General features: G+C 37.8%; 1 protein-coding gene across 4 annotated transcripts in view; it reads right to left on the minus strand.

Moving 5' to 3' along the window:
* The window catches only part of adcy2b (adenylate cyclase 2b (brain)), a 78453-nt gene that overhangs the window by 56038 nt on the left and 2339 nt on the right, over window positions 1–20076 (minus strand). For all 4 annotated transcript variants that reach the window (XM_030148037.1, XM_030148036.1, XM_030148038.1 and 1 more), the window contains one exon: window positions 10960–11157. In XM_030148037.1, the coding sequence (XP_030003897.1) occupies window positions 10960–11157 (198 nt within the window). The remainder of the gene's footprint in view (window positions 1–10959; window positions 11158–20076) is intronic.

Raw genomic sequence — 20076 nt, forward strand, 5'->3', positions numbered from 1 at the left:
GACGAGTTCGTTCAGAATCAGCTTTATCACAAATCAACAGACTTGATGTTGTTCACTTCTCATACATTCCCGTTGCGCTGTTTTCTCATACGATCTCTGCTCAGTGCATTTGCTGTCTATGGGCTTCAATGGGACTGAGTGGAACAGTTTTTTTCATTGCCTCAAAACTGGACGGTAACTGGATAAATGCCATGATGTTGTCCCGCCCCCAGACACCGGGCGTCTCTGGAGGTGAATGGAGCTGTGGGCAGAGCTCGGCCGGGCAGGACACCAGAATCCCACGTGCTGATTGGAGGATCAGTTGAAAGGCTGAATCCCGTTTGATTGATAGCTATTTTGAGATCTACTCCTTCACTTGACACAGTTCAGTTTAATACCGCTGTGCATTCTGCTGTGAAATCGAGAGAGAAACCACTACGAAATTACTTGTTCATTTCTTGCACTGTAAACAAAACACACTCATTGTACTTCCTTGTTTCAATTTAACATAATTTCAGCATTTTCTTGTTTCAGTTACATAATTTAATCCTTTCTTGTTCGAGTTTAATATTGTTTTGTAGATAGTTACATCAAACATACTGTCAGCTAGGTTGGAGTGAAAGGAGCATCTCTTGTTTAAAAAGGCTGAAGTCTTACACAATGGGCCAAGGCCGTCTAAGCAGCCTAGCTCCGCTGGCTGGTCAAGTCCCTGGAAAAGACGCCTACTTGGTACAATAAGGTCACTGACCATTTTCTTGAAAAGGAACAGAGGGCTGAATGTATGTTTAAATAACCTGACAATTTTTTGTGATGTAAGACGACAATGAGCTTCCCCTCTCTGAAGGACAAGCAGCCGCCACTGATTTGTAACAGACTTTTATTGTGACTTCAGCACTTTAAGCACCAGGGTCTTGAAATGCAAAAACCTATTTAAATATCCATCCATTTTCTGAGACATTTAGTCCTTGTGAAGGTTGTGGGGATGCTGGAGCCGATCTAGGCTACCTATAGGCAAAGGTGGGGTACATCCTGACTGTGACACCAGTTCATCACAGGGCTGACATATACAGATAAACAACCATTCACTCTCACATTCACATCTATGAGTGATTTAGATTAACCACTCAACCTACTAAGTGCATGTCTTTGGATGGTGGAAGGAAGCATGAGTCCGATTTTAATATTTCAGGTGTTTATCCCCCCAGTTCTTCATTTGGATCAATTGAAAATGTGATCAATTGAAAATGTGACGACAAATGTGACCACAGTGGAAATGCCCCTAATATTTACACAGTGGAAAAGTCAGTCAGTTGTGTTTTTTGTTTTTGTTACGATTTGTATGTTTCTGTCTTTCTTTAGCTGGCTAGGTGCTGACATTACTTGTCGGTGTTAGAAATGATGTCTGACATAGTTTTGCAGACTGCAGTTGATATTTCAATATTCTTTCACTGACTTGTGGGTTCATCTCCGATCAAGCAGTGAAGTGTGTGTATTTAACGTTATTTTTCCAGTGGAAAAGTCAGTAAAATTGTGAATGTTGCAGCAGGTTTGGGTCCTGATGAAAAAGTAACATTTTTATTTGTCCCAAAATGAAAGTTTGGACTCCTCTGTCTAATATATGGTTCTCAATGCAAAAACAACAAGAAGACAATAAAGTATGACCATGGCAAGAAATGCAGAAATGAAGTTATTAAACCATAGACATGGGGAATAAAGGTTAAAAATACTAATGCAAACACTCAGTTTTTAATTTGACATACTAAGCCACAAGTACTTTTCAAATATTGTCATTCCCAACATTTACATGGAGTGTCAACAGAAAATTGCTCAACAAATGTTTGATTAATAACCCTGCCACAATAGAGAATTAAAAAACAATGACATCTGGCTCTTGTCTTCAGTATGAAATAGTACCTTCAGTAACCATCTGCATTCATTCCCACGGTCTAATGTGTCAGCAGTATTTATGGGATATATTCCAGTTCATCAGAAAAACAGTGATGAAATCATATTCTGGATGTTGGCATGTAAATAGCTAAGCATTAATATTATTTATTAATTTTTACAGTTAGTAACAACATGCAACTGCATTTTTTGGGAAATCTACTGTTCCCTGTTATCTTCCAGAGTTGTTGAAATAAAAAACAGAAAGGCAGACTCCTCTACTGATGGTGTAAAAGCACAGCGGTAATTTTGCATCACATGGTGTGTCATAATTAATAAGTACTTGAGAATATGCATTGATGAACAGCTCTCTTTTAAAGTTTGTATTTCTAATCTAGTTAAGAAACTCAAACTGAAGATAGGTTGTTATTTTAGAAATAAACCCAGTTTCACATTCTCTGCAAGGAAAAAACTTGTGAAAGCCACATGTCTGTCTGTGGTTGATTATGGTGATATACTGTACAGACATGCAGCTACCTCCACTTTAACCCATAAAGACCCAGCACTAATTTTATGTCAGTTCCCAAAAGAATTTTTCTCTCTATTTAAAATGTCTTAAATGATTTATCACCAATTATTTTAATATGACGTTCTGTATTTTTAAATTTTCACTGTAAGCCTGCATCATGTATTTTCCTATATTTACTTTCCTATACTTAATTTAGATGTTCATGAAAACTCAGAGTAAATTTAAAGGTTCTTATATCAAAACAGAGAAAAATGAAGAAAAGTGATGTTTTCAGTAAGATTTATCATTAAATGAACATAAACCATGCATTTCCATCTACTGTCATTTATCAAACTCCATGGATTTTGCTGGTGAATCAATGTTGTAGAAGATGATGGTGCTTCCACATTCACTACGGAGCCTCTGAACGTCCAAATGGGTCATATCTGATGACCATGAAAAGAGGACAAACTGCATTTTACACCAGTTACATGTATTGGTAGGATTAGTGGATAAACAGGTATTAAACAGTTAGATCAGTAGATGGCTTTGGTTGACAATGGCTATTGTCTTCTTGGGTTAAGGAGCCTTGATTCAGTATATCATGCTTCTTTATGTTTCATTTAAAATGCAAAATCCCTCACTCACCACTGCATTCTCTATGATTTAGTGGGTTGGGCGTCATTAACTATATGTAGACAAAAACACTGGTTTATGTTCATCTATAAAGCTCTGCTGGGTAAACTCCCAGAATACCTCAGCACCCTTCTTTCTGTTAGCTCTAGTAGTTACCATCTACGTGCCTCCGAGTGGTTGCTCTTGATTGTCCCCCGAATTCTGAAAGACTTTGGTAAAACTGCATTTTCCTACCCTGCACCGTGGTCATGGAATGAACTTCAAAAACCTCTTAAACTACAAAAATACATCTCTATTAATGATTTTAAAAGTATCATGGAGAATGCTGTGAAGGAGGAATGTCACTGTTTCTCTTGAGGCCATTATGGTAGAATAACTGTTATTCTGTTCTACTGTTAACTGTGTATCATGTATGTGTTTTATATACTTTTGTCTTTGCATGGCTGCTACCTTGGCTAGAGGCCCCCTTGCAAAAGAGATTTCTAATCTCAATGAAACTTCCTGGTTAAATAAAGGTAAATAAATAAATAATTCATTTATTTATTCATTATCTGAACCTGCTTTATCCTCACTAGGGTCCTGGGGGTTGCTGGAGCCTATCCCTGCTTCTTATGGGCGAAAGCAGGGTACACCTTGGAACATATCACCTGTTCATTGCAGGGCTGACATATAGAGACAACCAACCAATCACTCTCACATTCACACCTATGGACAATTTTAGATTAACCAATTAACCTATCAGTGCATGTCTTTGGATGGTGGGAGGAAGCTGGAGCACCTGGAGAAAACCCACGCAGACACAGGAAGAACATGCAAACTCCACACAGAAAGGTCCCACCCATCAACTGGTGTTGGAATCCAACCCAGGACCTTCTTGCTGTGAGGCATGAGTGCTAACCACTGCACCACCATTAAAATCATCTTTTGGAGAGATCACTGAGTCTTACTTTTTCTTAACAGGGACAAGTTCTTCAAACACTGACCACAGACATTATGTCATCAGTATCAAACACATTATTTCCAGTGGTAGGTGATTTGATGTGTTACCAAGTAATAAGATGACAGAACCTGGAATTGAAGTGTTTGTTTTGTTTCTTCTAAAATAGGACCTGTACACAGTGTGGAGAGAGAGAGAAAGAGAGAGAGAGCTGTTTTGTGTAGGCTCAGACGTTAGCTTTCTGTTGCTAAGGTAACCAACATAGGGAAGGATACTGATGTTAGAGCAGATGTGGTGTTTTGAAGGCCCACTGTATTTGGCCATAACCTTCATCTGCTGACCCTGAACCCTCACCATTGAGAAGCCTAAGGAGGTAGTTGGCAGAAGGCACTTGGAGCGTGTGACGTCCAATCTGCTTAGGTAGCAGGAGGAATTGATAATGGCAGTCCAATTTCAGGTGCGTCACCTGCTTGTGTCTGCCATGCAGGCAGCTAGACACGCTCCATCTCCACAGCACTCCAGCCTGAATCCTAATACACCCTCAAACACTGCAGCCATCATCTCCTCTCAGTTTCTTGGATTGCTTTTTCTCTCTAGTTCCAACCACGCTCTGTGTTTCAGACAAAAAGCGACACATGCTCACTTACCTACACACCTAAACACACACAGGCACAGATCTGCAAGGCTGAATATACACATCTAAAATGTTTTGTTCCAAGGTTCTTTGCATAATTTTTTGGAGGCAATCACCCAGGTAATGCAGTATATAAGAACACCAACCCAGTCAGCAAAATAAAATGTTGCAAGTGAAAGTTTCTGAAAACCTGATATATAACATCTTAATGTAATTTGTTACTGAAACATCTTCTAACATGTAGGTTAACTCAATCTGAGACAAGGATATTATTGTTAACTAAAACTAATGAAATGACGAAAACTAGAATTGTAAAAATATTTTCGTTAACTGAAATAAATAAAAACTATAATTAAAAGAAAAAAACCATAACTAACCGAAACTGTATTGTGTGCTTACAAAACTAACTAAAACGTATAAAAATTATGGATAAAATCCCCTTCGTTTTCGTCTTTGTCAATGTCGGATTGATATAAAATCGATTTATTTCTCTCAGCAATTTTAGCTAGCGGCACCATATGATATTTAACGGTCCGTCACTTCTCGTCACTTGTGGTTTAGAGTCGTCTTCCCGTCCCCACTCTACCTGGAAACATGGAGACTAAAGTTGGGAGACAGCAGCAGAGTCCTGTCTGGGATTTATTTGAATTTGACGGCGAAGAAGATAGAAGATGTAAAAAAACTAAAACTAAACTAAAACTAAGCATTTAGAAAATAATCAAAACTAATCAAAACTAGCAAACCTGCTCTAAAAACTAATCAAAACTAACTGAATTAGAGAAAAACAAATCAAAACTAAATAAAACTAAACTATAATGAAAAATCCAAAACTATTATAACCTTGATCTGAGACAAGCATTTACATGCCAGCTTCTGTAGGATTTTACTTTCAGGCAATAAGAGCATTTTGTTTAGGGAAAAGATGAGATTGAAACTTGGTTAAATACAAATACACTGACAAAAGTAATTGGGATACATTGAATTCAAGCGTTTTATTGCTAACAGCGACATGGGCTGCAAAATCATAATGCTAAATATCATAATTTACTCTTATGTTGGGATTAATATTATTGAAATAAACAATCTCTTTTGGGTGGGTTAATTTTGTTTACATTATCATGTAAACTGTATTTAAAAAAATTACTTTTAATTTTGCTCAAAATTGGATTTTTTTGTCCTTTTTTGCCCTTCCTCTAGATTTCTAAAAAATTTGTCTTGTTCAAACCATAAATAATCATGTTAAACCACAAGTAACTGTTCGGGTTCATCAAACCTCACTCAGCAAGAAAAATAAGCCTTTGAACTTTATATTATATTGATTAATACTTTGTTATCATATTATATACTATTTTAAAATCATATTGATTAATGGTTGAAATATTGATTTGACATTTATTGTTATAAATATGTACAACAACGGAAATGAGCATTTTCATCACGATAATATTTCATATGAACAGGGATGTGAAATTTTACAAGCTGTTGGTGTGATATGTCCTGATATTTTTGTCCAAATAGTGCATTACTAAATATATTGTGAGTCCATTTTATTTTTTTTTTATCACATCCTTACACAAATAGATGAGTCATTCTTTACTAAACAAAGCCCTTGTCCTAATGAAATGCTGTCAGTGCATAAACCTAACCTTTAATGTCATTAAATAGTAATATATTAATGTACTTTCTGAAACACCCAGTTGAAAAGTTCTGTAAGGGTTAAAATTATAGATTGAATACAACAAGTGGACATAACAACCCGTTGATTTGTTTGTTTGCTTGTTGAGCACCATTTTGAAGCCTGAAACTTGGGATTTATTTGCAGCTGTCTTGGCAATTTGAAGCCAGAAATGATGATATTTGGATGAGAGGGCAGAACTGGAGATGAGTGAGGGGTTGTAGGTGAGAAAAGCTTATATTACTACTAATATACGAATACTATTACTGCTTCTACTGCTGCTGTGGTAAATGCAAGTTCATCAAATTCAGTTACTTGCTAATAGTTTACACATAATGAGTCAGCACACCAAAACTGATGATTCATGCACTTTGTTTTCAATTATACTTTGCATATGTCCTTGGTTACCTGTATATTTCCCATATATGTTGTATATATTTCTTGCAGCTATAGTATAGAGATCGCCTTGTGATTATTTTAGTAGCCTATATGTTTTTCAGTATGCATTTTCAGTATAATATTCCATCATATTTTTTTAATAAAAAAATCTTTCCTTTTGCACTGCTAAACAGAAACAGAGCTGTGAAACTGATTTTCATTATTCCTGTAACAGTGACAATAAAGACCTATTCTATTCTATTCTATTCTATTCTATTCTATTCTATTCTATTCTATTCTATTCTATTCAAATAGCAGACACAATGACAAACCATATGCAACACTGAATTAATGCTGCTAACATTTGCGAATGTAACTAATCTATATAGCAGCTGTCCCTTCTGGTCATGTCCCATGGGACCTTATTCCATTACGCCATCATTCACATATTTGATGAATGTGAGGTTAAAAGATAAGTTAAGAAAGTCACACTTTAGTGAAAAAATGTTTAAGTTAGTATATATACAAAGACTATCTGTTCTGAGATCCTGAAGATGTCTCTGCAGCTTCAGCATGACCACAGCTATAGTGATTTTCACTGCTTTTAAAACTTACTTCACTACCAAAGAACAAGAAGAAATATGCAGAAGTAATAGTTTTGGTGTTGGTGACATGTATCATATGTGATGGAAGATGCAATTCACTGAACCATTTCACACAAATTTATATTAGTTTAGTTTCTTAACTATGGTTACTACAGGTTGTGACTTTATTGACTTGTAAAATTACCTTATAAATTAAGAAACATCATATAAAAAAATGGAGACAAAGGAAATAATTTGTCTCTTGCCACTGACTGTCAGTCATATTTTTCCTGAAGTTAAGTTTCATGTGGTTAACTAGAAAAGCACTCGGAGAGCGCAGACCTCTGCCAAGCGCAAAAATTCCCCACATAATCGGTGATACAAATCCTACATTTATTTTTTAAAATAAAATCCGCCTTCTGGATCAGATCCGGATCAGCCTTTGAAATGTGATAGAGGACCCCATTGTCAATTCCTGAGTTAAATTTCATGAGTTTTGGTCAATAATTAAGCGAGATATTGGGAAACGAAAATTTTGGCCCCATTTACCACAATGTTAACAAAAATTTCAAAGTGATCCAGAATCCAGGATTTCTTCCGGATCACCCCCAAAAGTTAATCATTTCTTCCTTATCCCATTTCCAACAAACCCTGAAAATTTCATCAAAATCTGTCCATAACTTTTTGAGTTATGTTGCACACTAACGGACAGACAAACAAACAGACAGACAGACAGACAAACAAACAAACCCTGGCAAAAACATAACCTCCTTGGCGGAGGTAACCAGAAGGGGTTCGACTTCACCTCTCTATACTAGGAAACAACGTAGCTAATTTAATTAACAGTAAACTTCATGAAACAATTATGTAGCCCTTTAAACGTTTTCTTATTGTAAGGTCTTAATCACCCATACAGTGCAGCTGTGTGACAGAAAAAAACATGATTTTATTCAATAAAGTGAAGCTCAGACACTCTGACTCAGCAGGTGAGACATCCAAACCTCCTAAAGGCCCTAAAATCTTATTAACAGGAATAATTTACACAATGACCACAAGTACACTTATTAGAGGGTCCAATAAAGTTAACGAGACCAAAGTGACTTAATAGATATTTATAGAGGAAGTCAATTAGAGACAGAATCATTCTGACCTAGAGTCTAGTGGCCGTCAGCGGTATTACACTTTTAATTCATGGTTATTGCCTCCTGGTTAGAACACTGGCATATTTTTGGCTCACAGACACTGACATAATAAGTATTCACGGTTCGCAAAAGTGTACCATGGCAACATTTTATCCTGTTGAATGGACTGAGGACTCTTACACTATGTTCAGACTGCAGTCAAGTGTGGCCCAAATCTGATTTTTTTGCTCATATGTAACCTGTATCTGATTTGTTAAAGACAGTCTGAACAGCACAAATCAGATTTTTTCAAATCCAACCCAGGCCACTTTCATATGTGGTCCTAAATCCAATACGTATCTGATATTTTTCAGTCTCCAATCTGAATGGCCAGATCGCATTTATCCGACCTTTACATCATTGAAATGCAACAAACATCACAATTCTGCGTCCCAGGACTAGAAGCGCTGGGAAAAACATATTTACTTCTGTAAACACAATGCATGCCTGCGTGGTCAGGTATTACATCAGGACATCTTTTGCGCATGCGGGTCACTTCAGGGTCGCATTCAGTTCATACTCAAAACTGATAGAAGTCACATTTAATGTGTAATATGTGCGAGCACACAAAAAAATCAGATTTCAGCAAAAAACCCGAATTGTGCATTAAGACCCGCTGTGTGAACGCAGCCTTAGTCATTCATACACGGGTCAATTTAGCTGAGATTTTGCAGTCCCAGACGTGCGAAGAGTTGTGGCCTTCAGAGAAAGTGAATGAAACCCAGACTAAATGGTCAAACGGCTCAGTGGCAGCAGATATGGCTCGTACGTTACACAGACATCTTGTGAACAGAGAGAGTGCTGAGTAGGAGAACATGTTTGGGCAATGACGGCACGGTTAAAAGTCAATGACCGAGCAGAGGACTAACCACTCTCCCTCGCTTCCCTCTGTTCTATGTTTCGCCTTCTCTCTTTTTCAGGCAGTCACTGATATTTAGCTCAGTGTGCTCCACCAAACACAGTGTTCTCTCAGTAATCACAATCAAGTCCAACCCACTGAGAGCAGCCTGCAATTTCTACTGTTTTTCTGCATTGTGTCTGTATTCTGTGTTTTTTTTCTCATTCTCCTTTCAAAAAGCCAAAGTTAAAACAGTACTAGATAGACAGATAGATAGATAGATAGATAGATAGATAGATAGATAGATAGATAGATAGATAGATAGATAGATAGATAGATAGATAGATAGATAGATAGATAGATAGATAGATAGATGGGAGAAGAGTAGAGTGCTTAATAATGCAGAATGATTACACTCTCACAGGTGGCTGATAAAAATATCTCAACCAGTGATGAGGAGAGGGAGGGAGAAAGAGTGAAGGGATTGGAAACCAAAAAAAAGGGGAAGAGAAGGAAATTTCGGCATTGGCATGGGGGAGGGGTGGGGCAGGTGGAGAGGCTGGGGAAAGAGAAATGGGTTTTGATGAATAGGGGGAGACAGGGCGCTAGCATGAGAAAATAGGATTCCTGAGACAGAGAGAAAAGGAGTCTGGCACTGAAAACTAATGTGTCTGTCTGCTGATCTGTTCACCTCCAGCTCTCATCAGGCCTCATTAACGCAGAATTAATTCCGAGTTTGTGCATGCATCGTGCAAAGACAATCACACCTATGCATTTAGTGACTTACAAACCACAGGCTCATATATACTAAACACGTCAAAGCCTTATCTTAACTTACTGCTACTCATCCTGTCTGAATTTACTTTACTGACTGGTGGAATTTAAATGGGTACTTTTACTTTAGTGGTCTGTTGTGCATTTTCCTACGTCTATTCCTACATCTCCAAACCATGTGTGATGTGATTTGTGTTTTTGTTATATTCCAGTTCACAATATTTCATCCTCCTCCAGTCTGGTGACAACAACATCTCACCACATGTGCTGATTTTAATATTTATGTTAAACATAAAGCATAAATTGTTTCTTAATGGCTTCATAAAGGTGCTGTATGTAACATTTGTGCATGCCTGTGTGTCGTTTGTTGTCATTAATGGCTGTTTCTAAGGGTAACTAATGCTGCATACTGTTTCTGTTGAGGAGCAGAAGTGACTGAACACTGAGACACTTGGAAAAAGGGCGTTCATGGAACATTTGGCCCAAGTCCTTAACATAGAGCTCGCAGGCTGTTATCATGAGTGAAGTCAGGATAGGTGCTCATTTTTATGGTACATTAGGATCTGTTCACATATGGGAAGTTGAAAGCGTTTATTAAAAAAATATATATTTTTTGAATGTTTAAGCTAAATAACCTCCTGAAAAACTTCTGGATTTTTGAAAATGCATTGTCGTGACATCTGCAGCGGTAAAATAAGATTCACACCTTAATGCAGTTGTGAAATGACTCCAAATACATGATTGGTGCCAAGTTGGATATTCAACCCAAGTATCCTGAGAACCATTCCCAAAATATTTTTTTTTATTTTGTTTAACTTGATTTTCACACTTCGCGGCTGCCAGGCAACATGAGCCAATACCCCTACATCTGTCATGATTTGATTGCATGTCATTGGTGCACAGATGTATTTGGCACACATACAGTACACTCACATCCAGAGAATCACTTACCTGGTCCCAGGGGCTGAGTATCCCTCCAGAAAACATGAACAGATAACCCATGGTGACCAGACAAGCCCATATAAGGAGGGAGAAGAGGCGTAGCATCCTTTTAAAGACGGACTCGATGCAGACAAGGATGAAAATGGACAGGAAGAGGAAGAGAGCAGCTGGCACCGTGATCAGGAACGTCAAGTGGTCTTCTGTGTTCTGAATACAAGAGAAAGATGGTGTCACTGGATTAAACAGCTGTAGATCTGGTGTCACACTCACACTTTTTGAAAACAAGCTCATCTGCAGTTCACACCTGACTGCATTTCATCAACAACCCACATACACTCCCATATGCAGTTTGGATTAATATACTTAAAGAACCAGTAGACTTCATGTTATTATGAACATCTGTTGTAATACTGGTATGTTATGTATAGGTCTAATAAACATGACAAACCTCTGAACTTTGGCCACCAAAATCATGCCATTCCTGTATCCATGTGAATGTTTGTGCCAAATTGTATGACATTCTGTCAAAATGTTCTTGAGAATATAAACTTTTTTAATCCCAACTGGACTGTAGCTGTGGCTGAGAAGTTATACTAAGACAGTTGAAGGTTTCTGTCACACAAATTACCCAAACATTCAGCCTGTTAACACTGTTACATGGCTTAATGTAAGCATCTGTTCTGTATCAAATTACAATGTCTTTGCCTGCTTAAAAGGACAGGTGGCACTGACTAACTGTTGACCAAGTAGTTGAAATTACTTTAGTTAACAGTGTGGTCTGTCAGGTAAGTTAGCTAAACAACTGTCATATCCAAATCAGACAGCAAATAAATATTGGACAAAGCCTATACAATGTCATACACTGGTTTGTGAATTGCGATTTTGAAGATGCGCATCATGGCTGTCACCATGTGGGTTTTATAAAAACAGGTCAATGACAGTGGAGAAGAGTGAGGAACAAAAACAGAACTTCCTGAACACATCAAACACGCCTACTAACATTGTGCCAGAAAATGCCATCAAGTCCTAAACAAATGTTAACAATGTCAAAGTCATGATACATACAACACACTAATCATGGCTCATTAGTAAGCCAGATGGCAGACCAAATAATTCAATATATATTAATGGTAACATAGCTGATGCAGCCAACTTGTGCTGAATATTGTAATTAACAAGCAGTAAACTATGTGACACAAACCTCCAATGACCTTGTTAATGTAACTCTTAAATACAACTGTGACAGCAGAGCCTGTAAGGAAGAAAAATAACTTTTCTTCAATATACAATAGTTCTGAATGTCTGACTAGTAAAGCACAACCTGCAAAGCCAGGCACAGATCAAAAACATGTGAGGTATAAAGAAATGGACCCTTTGTACAGTGTCACAGAAGGGGAAATGAACTCTGCAGAAGAAAACTGTTTTTTGTACAGAAGTGTGTACACGTTTCTTTAGACCTTAAAGTTATCATTTATGTGCGGAGGTCTACAGGCACTGAGTCCCCCTGTGGGGTCAGCACTAGTGGCCATCCAACTTTCATCTGCATTGACTTCACTTTTCATCCTCTTTGTTTCAAGGGGTTGTACAAATTAGCAGCAAGGTCGCAGGCATGAGTCTGAACAACCTCAGACAAAGCCAGAAGACTAAAGAAAGCCCATTCTGTCCTGGCTGACCAGAGTTTCCACTTCAGGTTGCTCCCTGGTCGCAGATATGTGTTACCAAGAAGCAGGTCCAACCAGCTGAAATCGTTTATTCCTGTTGCTATTGCCATGTTGGTCTCATTGATATATATATATATATATATATATATATATATATATATATATATATATATATATATATATATATATATATATATATATATATATATTGTCTATTGTTGCCTAGTATGTGTATGTGTTTGTGATTAACTGCTGGCTGCAAAACTAACTAATAATAGTACACATTTCCTTGACCTAGACCCTTGAATATGGTGACTTCTGCATTAAAAAAAAAACATAGATTGAGTTGAGGCTTCAAAACAGTCATCTACAAAACAAGGGATGAATTCATGGTGGATACATTCACTTTGTTTAAACAGTCTATGGTCAGAACCAAACACAACAGTTATTTTACATCAACCACCCATTTTGACAGTAGTATAGTGAGGACGCTGAGCCCTCATAAAGATAGAGGTACAACATGACACACAAACGGATGAACAGATCGGCAGACAGACAGTCTGAGCCCGGGGAATGTGCTATAGCATCACTTCTGTGCTCACATTGTCAAAGTCAGCATTTAGAAACTGTCAACATACTCACACTCCCACAGACACACACTGTTTCCCTTTACCTCTGCCCAAACCTCCCTCATTAACCTCTACAACAGAGCGCCTCCTTTTTCTCTAATTTATCTTACAGCAGAGACAGACCTGAGAACTGCTTTTGCAGTTTCTTCAGAACTGCAAAGCCACTGCAAAGCCTTCGCCCTTCCTCTCAGGTAAAAGCTTCAATTCCTGTTCCTTGAAACTTTCAACATCAAGTGCAAATGGTTTCACAGGCTATCACAAATGCTTCTTCTTAAAGATAAGCAACTCCATATCCAACAAAATGACCCCTTTATAGAGGCAATTTTTCAGGTTTTACAAAGTTTTCCCAAACTTTCATGGAAGAATGGGTGATTCTTCTGTCAGATACAGCTCAAACCAAATCATGCGCATTCTAATCTGGTGAAATACAGAAAACTCAGCTTCCTTCATCTGTGTCTTGTGATAAATTATTAGGAGGGGAGAACGGAGCACCCTTCAGTCTTAGTTAATGTCTTCATCTTCAACACTTCCATCGTGAAATCTAACCTGTACATAACCTCTGCTTGTGAGCGTGACCATGTGCATGTGACCTCAACATATTACTGTAACAATTTGATTTTTGACTGAAAAATGTGAATACTATACAAACAATCCCATGACACATGCACACAAAAGGACATCACAAACACACACACAATCAGGGTGTGGAGTATGTGAATAACATCTTCCTCTGTCATTTAACCGCCTTTTCAGTTTGTAAATTAGGAAACACAAGTAAACTCCCCTTCATTTTAGAGGACTGTGACCACACTTGTGAAATGAACACACTTTCACAGACTTGATTCTACACAACACCCACATATACCATTTTATTAACAGTCATGATTGCACTGACAGGTCCGGCAGCCATGAATGTTAAATTAGCAAGCTATTTTGTCATTAGACGTCACCAATTTTACAGTTAAATGAACATCAGAGTGGACATAAAAATGTGTTGTACTCTCTCTCTCTCTCTCTCTCATGCTTTCACTTGAGCAGCTTTAATATCACTATGAAAAGATCTCAGGGATCCTGCATTTAATTTGTGGTTGATTTGACAGTTTATCGACTCTCCAGCTTGTTGAGGATGGCAGAACCTCATGACGGGCGGGTGGCTTTTACTCTCTGTGTATTACTGTACATGTACGATGTCGCAGAGGTAGTATGAGTCAGGGTCTGGCGAAGGGAACCCATGGGATCAGGCAGCTGACGCCACACCAGCTATACAGTCATCTGGAGCACAGCTTGAATCCCAATGAGGATGTAAGCAAGACTGCAAACTCACAACAAGGCCAGAGACTGGACACCAGTGATAAAGAGCCTTTCTTTAGCAGCAACACACACTTTGCAAATATCTATATACTCACATACATATATACGGAATGGGTTCAGGAGCCATTCTCTACCAAATTTAGAGTCGGCACTTTGCACATTTGTGATTATAGGCCATCTAAGCCTGTTAAAACCCTTTTGAATCCATTTAAAGTCATTTCCCTCCACATGGCATAGAGGGAGGGAGCTATGCCTGCCTGCATAATGTACTGTATTGTCATCCAGAACAATTATTTCCTTTTTTACCCCAGTCTGGCTTATCCAGCTATTATATTGGGAGGAAAGGGGGCAAAGCAGAACAGGGGAAACAGGGGAACAGGGAGACGTGGCAGCGGCAGCCACAAAAACGGCAGCGATCTAATTATTCAGTGGCGACATGACACAGAGAAGAAAACACAAACCACCACACACTGTATGCACTTTCCATGTTCTGGTTCCTGTTGAATATTTATTTTTCGTGATGAAACACCACTCGTAGCATTTTTTTTTTTTTTACAATCTGCTCTCAGCTGGGATACGAAGGTCATCAATAATCAACAAAGCTTTCCCTAAGTGCTCCATTTGCAGTGCAGAGGAGTACGCTCAGGTCAAAGGTTGCTTAGCATCCGACCAAAAACGCTGATTTGGAGTACTGCAATTCCTAGCACTATTTAGAATAGCAAGCAAGAAATCAATTTCATGACTTCTATAAAGGGCCTATTTTATGAATGGAACAGGGTGGCATACAGCATATATCACATCATGACAGTACTTGGATGTCATTTCATGCACTATGCTTTAATTTGTTGTGCTTCGTGTTAATGTTCTTCCACAAGGTTACTGGTTATTGTTGTTTGGGGTTCAAACCTTATTTTGCTGTGTTTATGTTTACACTGAGGATTTTATATCCCTGTACTAATGTTAAGTCTTTGTTTGCGGCTATAGTTTGAATGTATGTACTATATATATTGTATAGTTGCTGTTACTGTTATATTGTTTTTATTCTTGTTTTCATTGTAATGCACTTTTAAGCAGTTACTATCCCAATTTCATTGTATTGGTTACTCTACAATGACAATAAATCAATAAAATCTGTCTTATCTTATCTGATCTTAAAGGCATTATCTTGAAGATTTTCATTCAAAAAATAATATATAGATTTACTCTATATAGTATGATAATCTCTCTCCTCTCAATTGTCATTTGTGACCCACTAGAAGTTAATGGTGGTGTATTTGTACTGTACACTGCCTGCTACCTCATATTATTCTTGTTTTGTTATGTTATTGGGATGTAGGACATATTGCATAGCCATAAATGGAAATACAGTGGAAATAGTACATCTATGACTCTAAAATAACCTTGACAAAATTTCCTATGTGTCTTTCTGGGATATTTTTCAACTATAACACATATCACTACATCACTAGTACAGACGAGTTTATTTATCAAGAATCACGGTGCTTTTGATGGAAATTAACTGTTGTATTTTTTTGCAATGTACACTGTGTGATCATACTTCCATTCGTCACCGCACTCCAGAGGTTGTTTTCGACAGTAGAGATTCAAAACATAGCTATTTCACAATTATACAAAAAGATGCCAGCGGCCATAGCAGTGGGATGTAGCTGATAAGTGGTTCAATTCAGCTCAAAATTCATGCATACAAGGGAATATTCTCACAAGAAAAACTGAATATGGTGAATAACTTGGGAAAAGGATGAGGATGTGGGTAAATCTTAAACACATAATGTTGGCTTAGAATGCTAATCAGTCAAACTTACACAGCAAATGGATTAGTGTAAGAAAAACCACTGTAACACTATAATAATCATGTAACCGTAGAAGGTGGCCAGTGTGATGCATCCTTTCTGAAATAACATGATTTACTCAGAATTAAGCGTTACGGGACACACAGTTTGTTAGATTTGTGTGCTCATATGAACTCTGTGTTGTAGAATGTGTTGTTCTGCATTTCAAACATCTGCTAACAGTACCACTAGTATTGTCTGTAATGTATACCTAGTGTTGCACTCTGCTGCACTGCGTAAAAACAAGTGTATTATAGATGTTCTTATGGACATAGACAACAGAAATCATTATCATCATCATCAAATTAACTAACAAAAAATGAGCCCATCAGCACAAATCAGACTCCGACACAAAATTCATGTAAGCATAAATCTTCCACCTTTACAGGATGATATATACAGTCCTGCCGTTTTAGAAGGATCAGTTATTAAAGTCATCATGATATCTGTATCAGTGCCAGAAAATGTCAGTCTTTTCCATCATTTTTCAGCCCCACCAGGAAGTGAAAGGCAGGATATATTTGACATTATCCTTCTTGGTCTAATGTTACAGTTGTATGTGTCCCTAGAGTAAAACAATGGGAATCAATGTGTTATTTTATACCGACACTAGATGTGATAACATATATTGTTGCAAGAGGAAGGACACAAATACATTATAATCAAGGTTTACAGGAACTTCCGTAGGAACTATGCAGTCCATCTGCTGCAAAGACATCATTATTAAACAAGCTTACTGGTTTTGGTTGGTTTCTAGTGTTAGCGACTCATGGTTCAAGACATATAATGAAGCAAACACTGAATAAAAAGACGATGTTATTAAGGAAGCAAAAAACGGAGTTCAGATAATTTTACTTAATATTGCAATATTATAGAATATCAACATTTCTTGGTAAATTACTTGTAAGTTTCCATTCTGCAAGTCATATCTTGACGCCAAAGCTCTGAAAGTGACGTCACAGCATTTGTCACCTCGTTCATTTACCTTACTGCCCCCGAGTAACAGATTGGTGATCCATCATCAGAAAACAGTCTGCTCTCACTTCACTGCATCTATCAAACTGCAAAGAGCAGCTGAAAAGACGGCAGCAGATGTTATACACATAAAATCTACGTATTCTTTTTACAGAAGAACTAAAAATGTGCTGCAAATCATAAAGGGAGCAGGCTAAATGATCATTAGAGAAACAACATTGAGGTAATCAATGGTGTACAACATAAAAAAATAAGTCGGGCTGTTATATGGAATTCATTGATTTTCAATATACTGCTACAAGGTGTACTATTGATCTCTATGAAACTGTCAGATTCTCTTTTAAATGTCATTTTGTTAACATGCTTCCATGTAATTGTGGGTTGTAGAGTCATAGCCACATTGCGCTTCCGTGTGTTAAGGAGATTATATTGACTTTTGGTAATTTCCTGAACACTTAACCCAACCACAGCATACCAAACTCTCACCCTTGCAAAAAAGAAACACTTAAAGGGGTCATATTTTCCTAAACCCACTTTTATTAGTCTTTGGTATATTTATTTATGTATTTGGACCCTAATAGTACATAAAGTTTGAATTTGAACCCTCCAGGTGCTGCAAAGCTATCTTTATATTAATTTTGGCAAAAATCAAGTGGATTTCTACAACCCATTTTAATTCCTTCTTAATTTGTTATGTCTATAACTAGTTGCGTCACAACATTTGCACATTTAAGGTCAAGACTTCCGACAAACATTTCTCCGAGTGCACCATAATTTTTTGTCAGCAGCAGTGGTTGTAGTTCATACTGAAAATATGTCCAAACTTCGAGCTGATTACCTAAAATGTTCAGTTGTCGGTTGTATTAATGAACACAAGTGGCTGAACTGGACCGAAAGCACGGTCATCAACCTGGAGGCGGTGGGTTGTGACGTGGCTCATGTGCATTTAAAGGGCCAGCGCTCAAAACGACCTTTCTAGTGTTATTACTCAGAAATAGGGTTGAGGATGGGCCTGTGGAGTTGAATTAATGAAGAATTCAGACCCAAGAATAGCATTTACAGTTTATGTAGACCACAGGGAAATGTTTTAAAATGCATAATTCCACTTAAAAAATCAAAATATTACTCCTTTAAGCGTGTCTTTAAATATCCTTTATTCTTTAAGTGCCCAAGTGGCCCCTAGGGACCAGCCACAAAGAGTTCAGTGTAATGTTTAGTGAGATCTAGCAGTAAAGCTACAGATATCAACCTAATGAATCTCTCCCTCACCCTTTCTTATGTTGGTACACTGGATGCCACCCACTATGGAACAGGAAAAAGGAGAGGAGGAAGTCTATTCTGAGCTACTGTAGAAAGATGGTGGCACAACACGATGGACCTGAAGACATGTTTTTTATAGCTTTAACCATAATTAATGAAAAAAGGAAATGTAACATCATTGACTAGTTTTTGAACTGTAATTTTGAAGCCAGTTGTTTGAAGATTGGCCATTGTAATGTTGAGTTTTTTGGAGGAGAAGGGGCCATATTTGGACAAAAGGGCAGAAGCTTAGAGTGAACTAATGCTAAACGCTACCTTATCGACAGCAAAACTTCATAAAGCAAATGTGTAAAGAAGTAATTTCACAGTCTTCTTACTGTACCCTATTAACTACACTTCCATCAGACGTGTTTTTTTTCTTTTTATCCAATGAATAAAAGCTCAAAAAGTGCAACTTAAGACAACAACACATCCAGTCTTTCTCTTCACAGATGAGAGCTTAATTGCAGAAATACTTAAAGATGGACCGCTACAATGTGAACCAAATAAAACAACTGAGACTAGAATGACTTACAGAGAAGTTCAATGTAGGTCTATGGGAGCCAGGGCTTTTAGGAGCCTAGTATCTAGTGGTTGTCATCAGTATTACATGTTAAGATGCTTCCGCAGTGGTTTCATGTTGGAGCTGAGGTCCTATCCAATTGGCTTCAACCCTCATCTTCATACACGGACCCATATTCTGTCACGGTAAGACAATCAAGACCCGACACTGACTGTAAAACATATTTGCGTCTTCATAAGAGAAAGAACCCCATAGCACACATACTTACATGTAATAGTGATTAACACAGACTCTCATATTAATACAGAAATAATGCAACTTCAAGGCAGGGAGAAAAAATGAGAAGAATGATTTTGTCTAAAAATTGCTGATAAGTATGAGAAGGAAATGAGACACTTCCTGATACAAACACACCCAAATACACACAGCATGCTTACAGTGCATACTGTACATGCACACACACATGCTCTAAATCTGGGTGGAGGGGGTCTATATCTTAAGAACAGTGCTTTCGCTCACTCCAGCCCTGATCTGCGGAGATAAAAGTAGGCAGTAATTTTGGGAGCATTAGTGCTGCTTTGGTTGGGTCTCTGTCGGCTCACTGATAAAGCCAGAACACTTACAACAACATCCTCCCCTCCCTCAACTGCCCCAGCCCCCAGCTCCATACCTCCCTTCTATTTATTCCTGCCATTCTTCTTCATTCAGCAGTAATAAATACACCCGCTGAACAACCACTCCATAGCTGCGGACAGCCCTGCCTGTCATTTAATAGGGACAAATGGGAAAGAAATTCATGATTACAACTGTGAATGATGGGAAATTATTAGGGGGGTTGTAATTTAACCCAAGAACACACAAGTTAATGCCCCACAAGA

The sequence above is a fragment of the Sphaeramia orbicularis genome, chromosome 11 (genome assembly GCF_902148855.1).
Source record: "Sphaeramia orbicularis chromosome 11, fSphaOr1.1, whole genome shotgun sequence".
In the NCBI taxonomy this organism is placed as follows: domain Eukaryota; kingdom Metazoa; phylum Chordata; class Actinopteri; order Kurtiformes; family Apogonidae; genus Sphaeramia; species Sphaeramia orbicularis.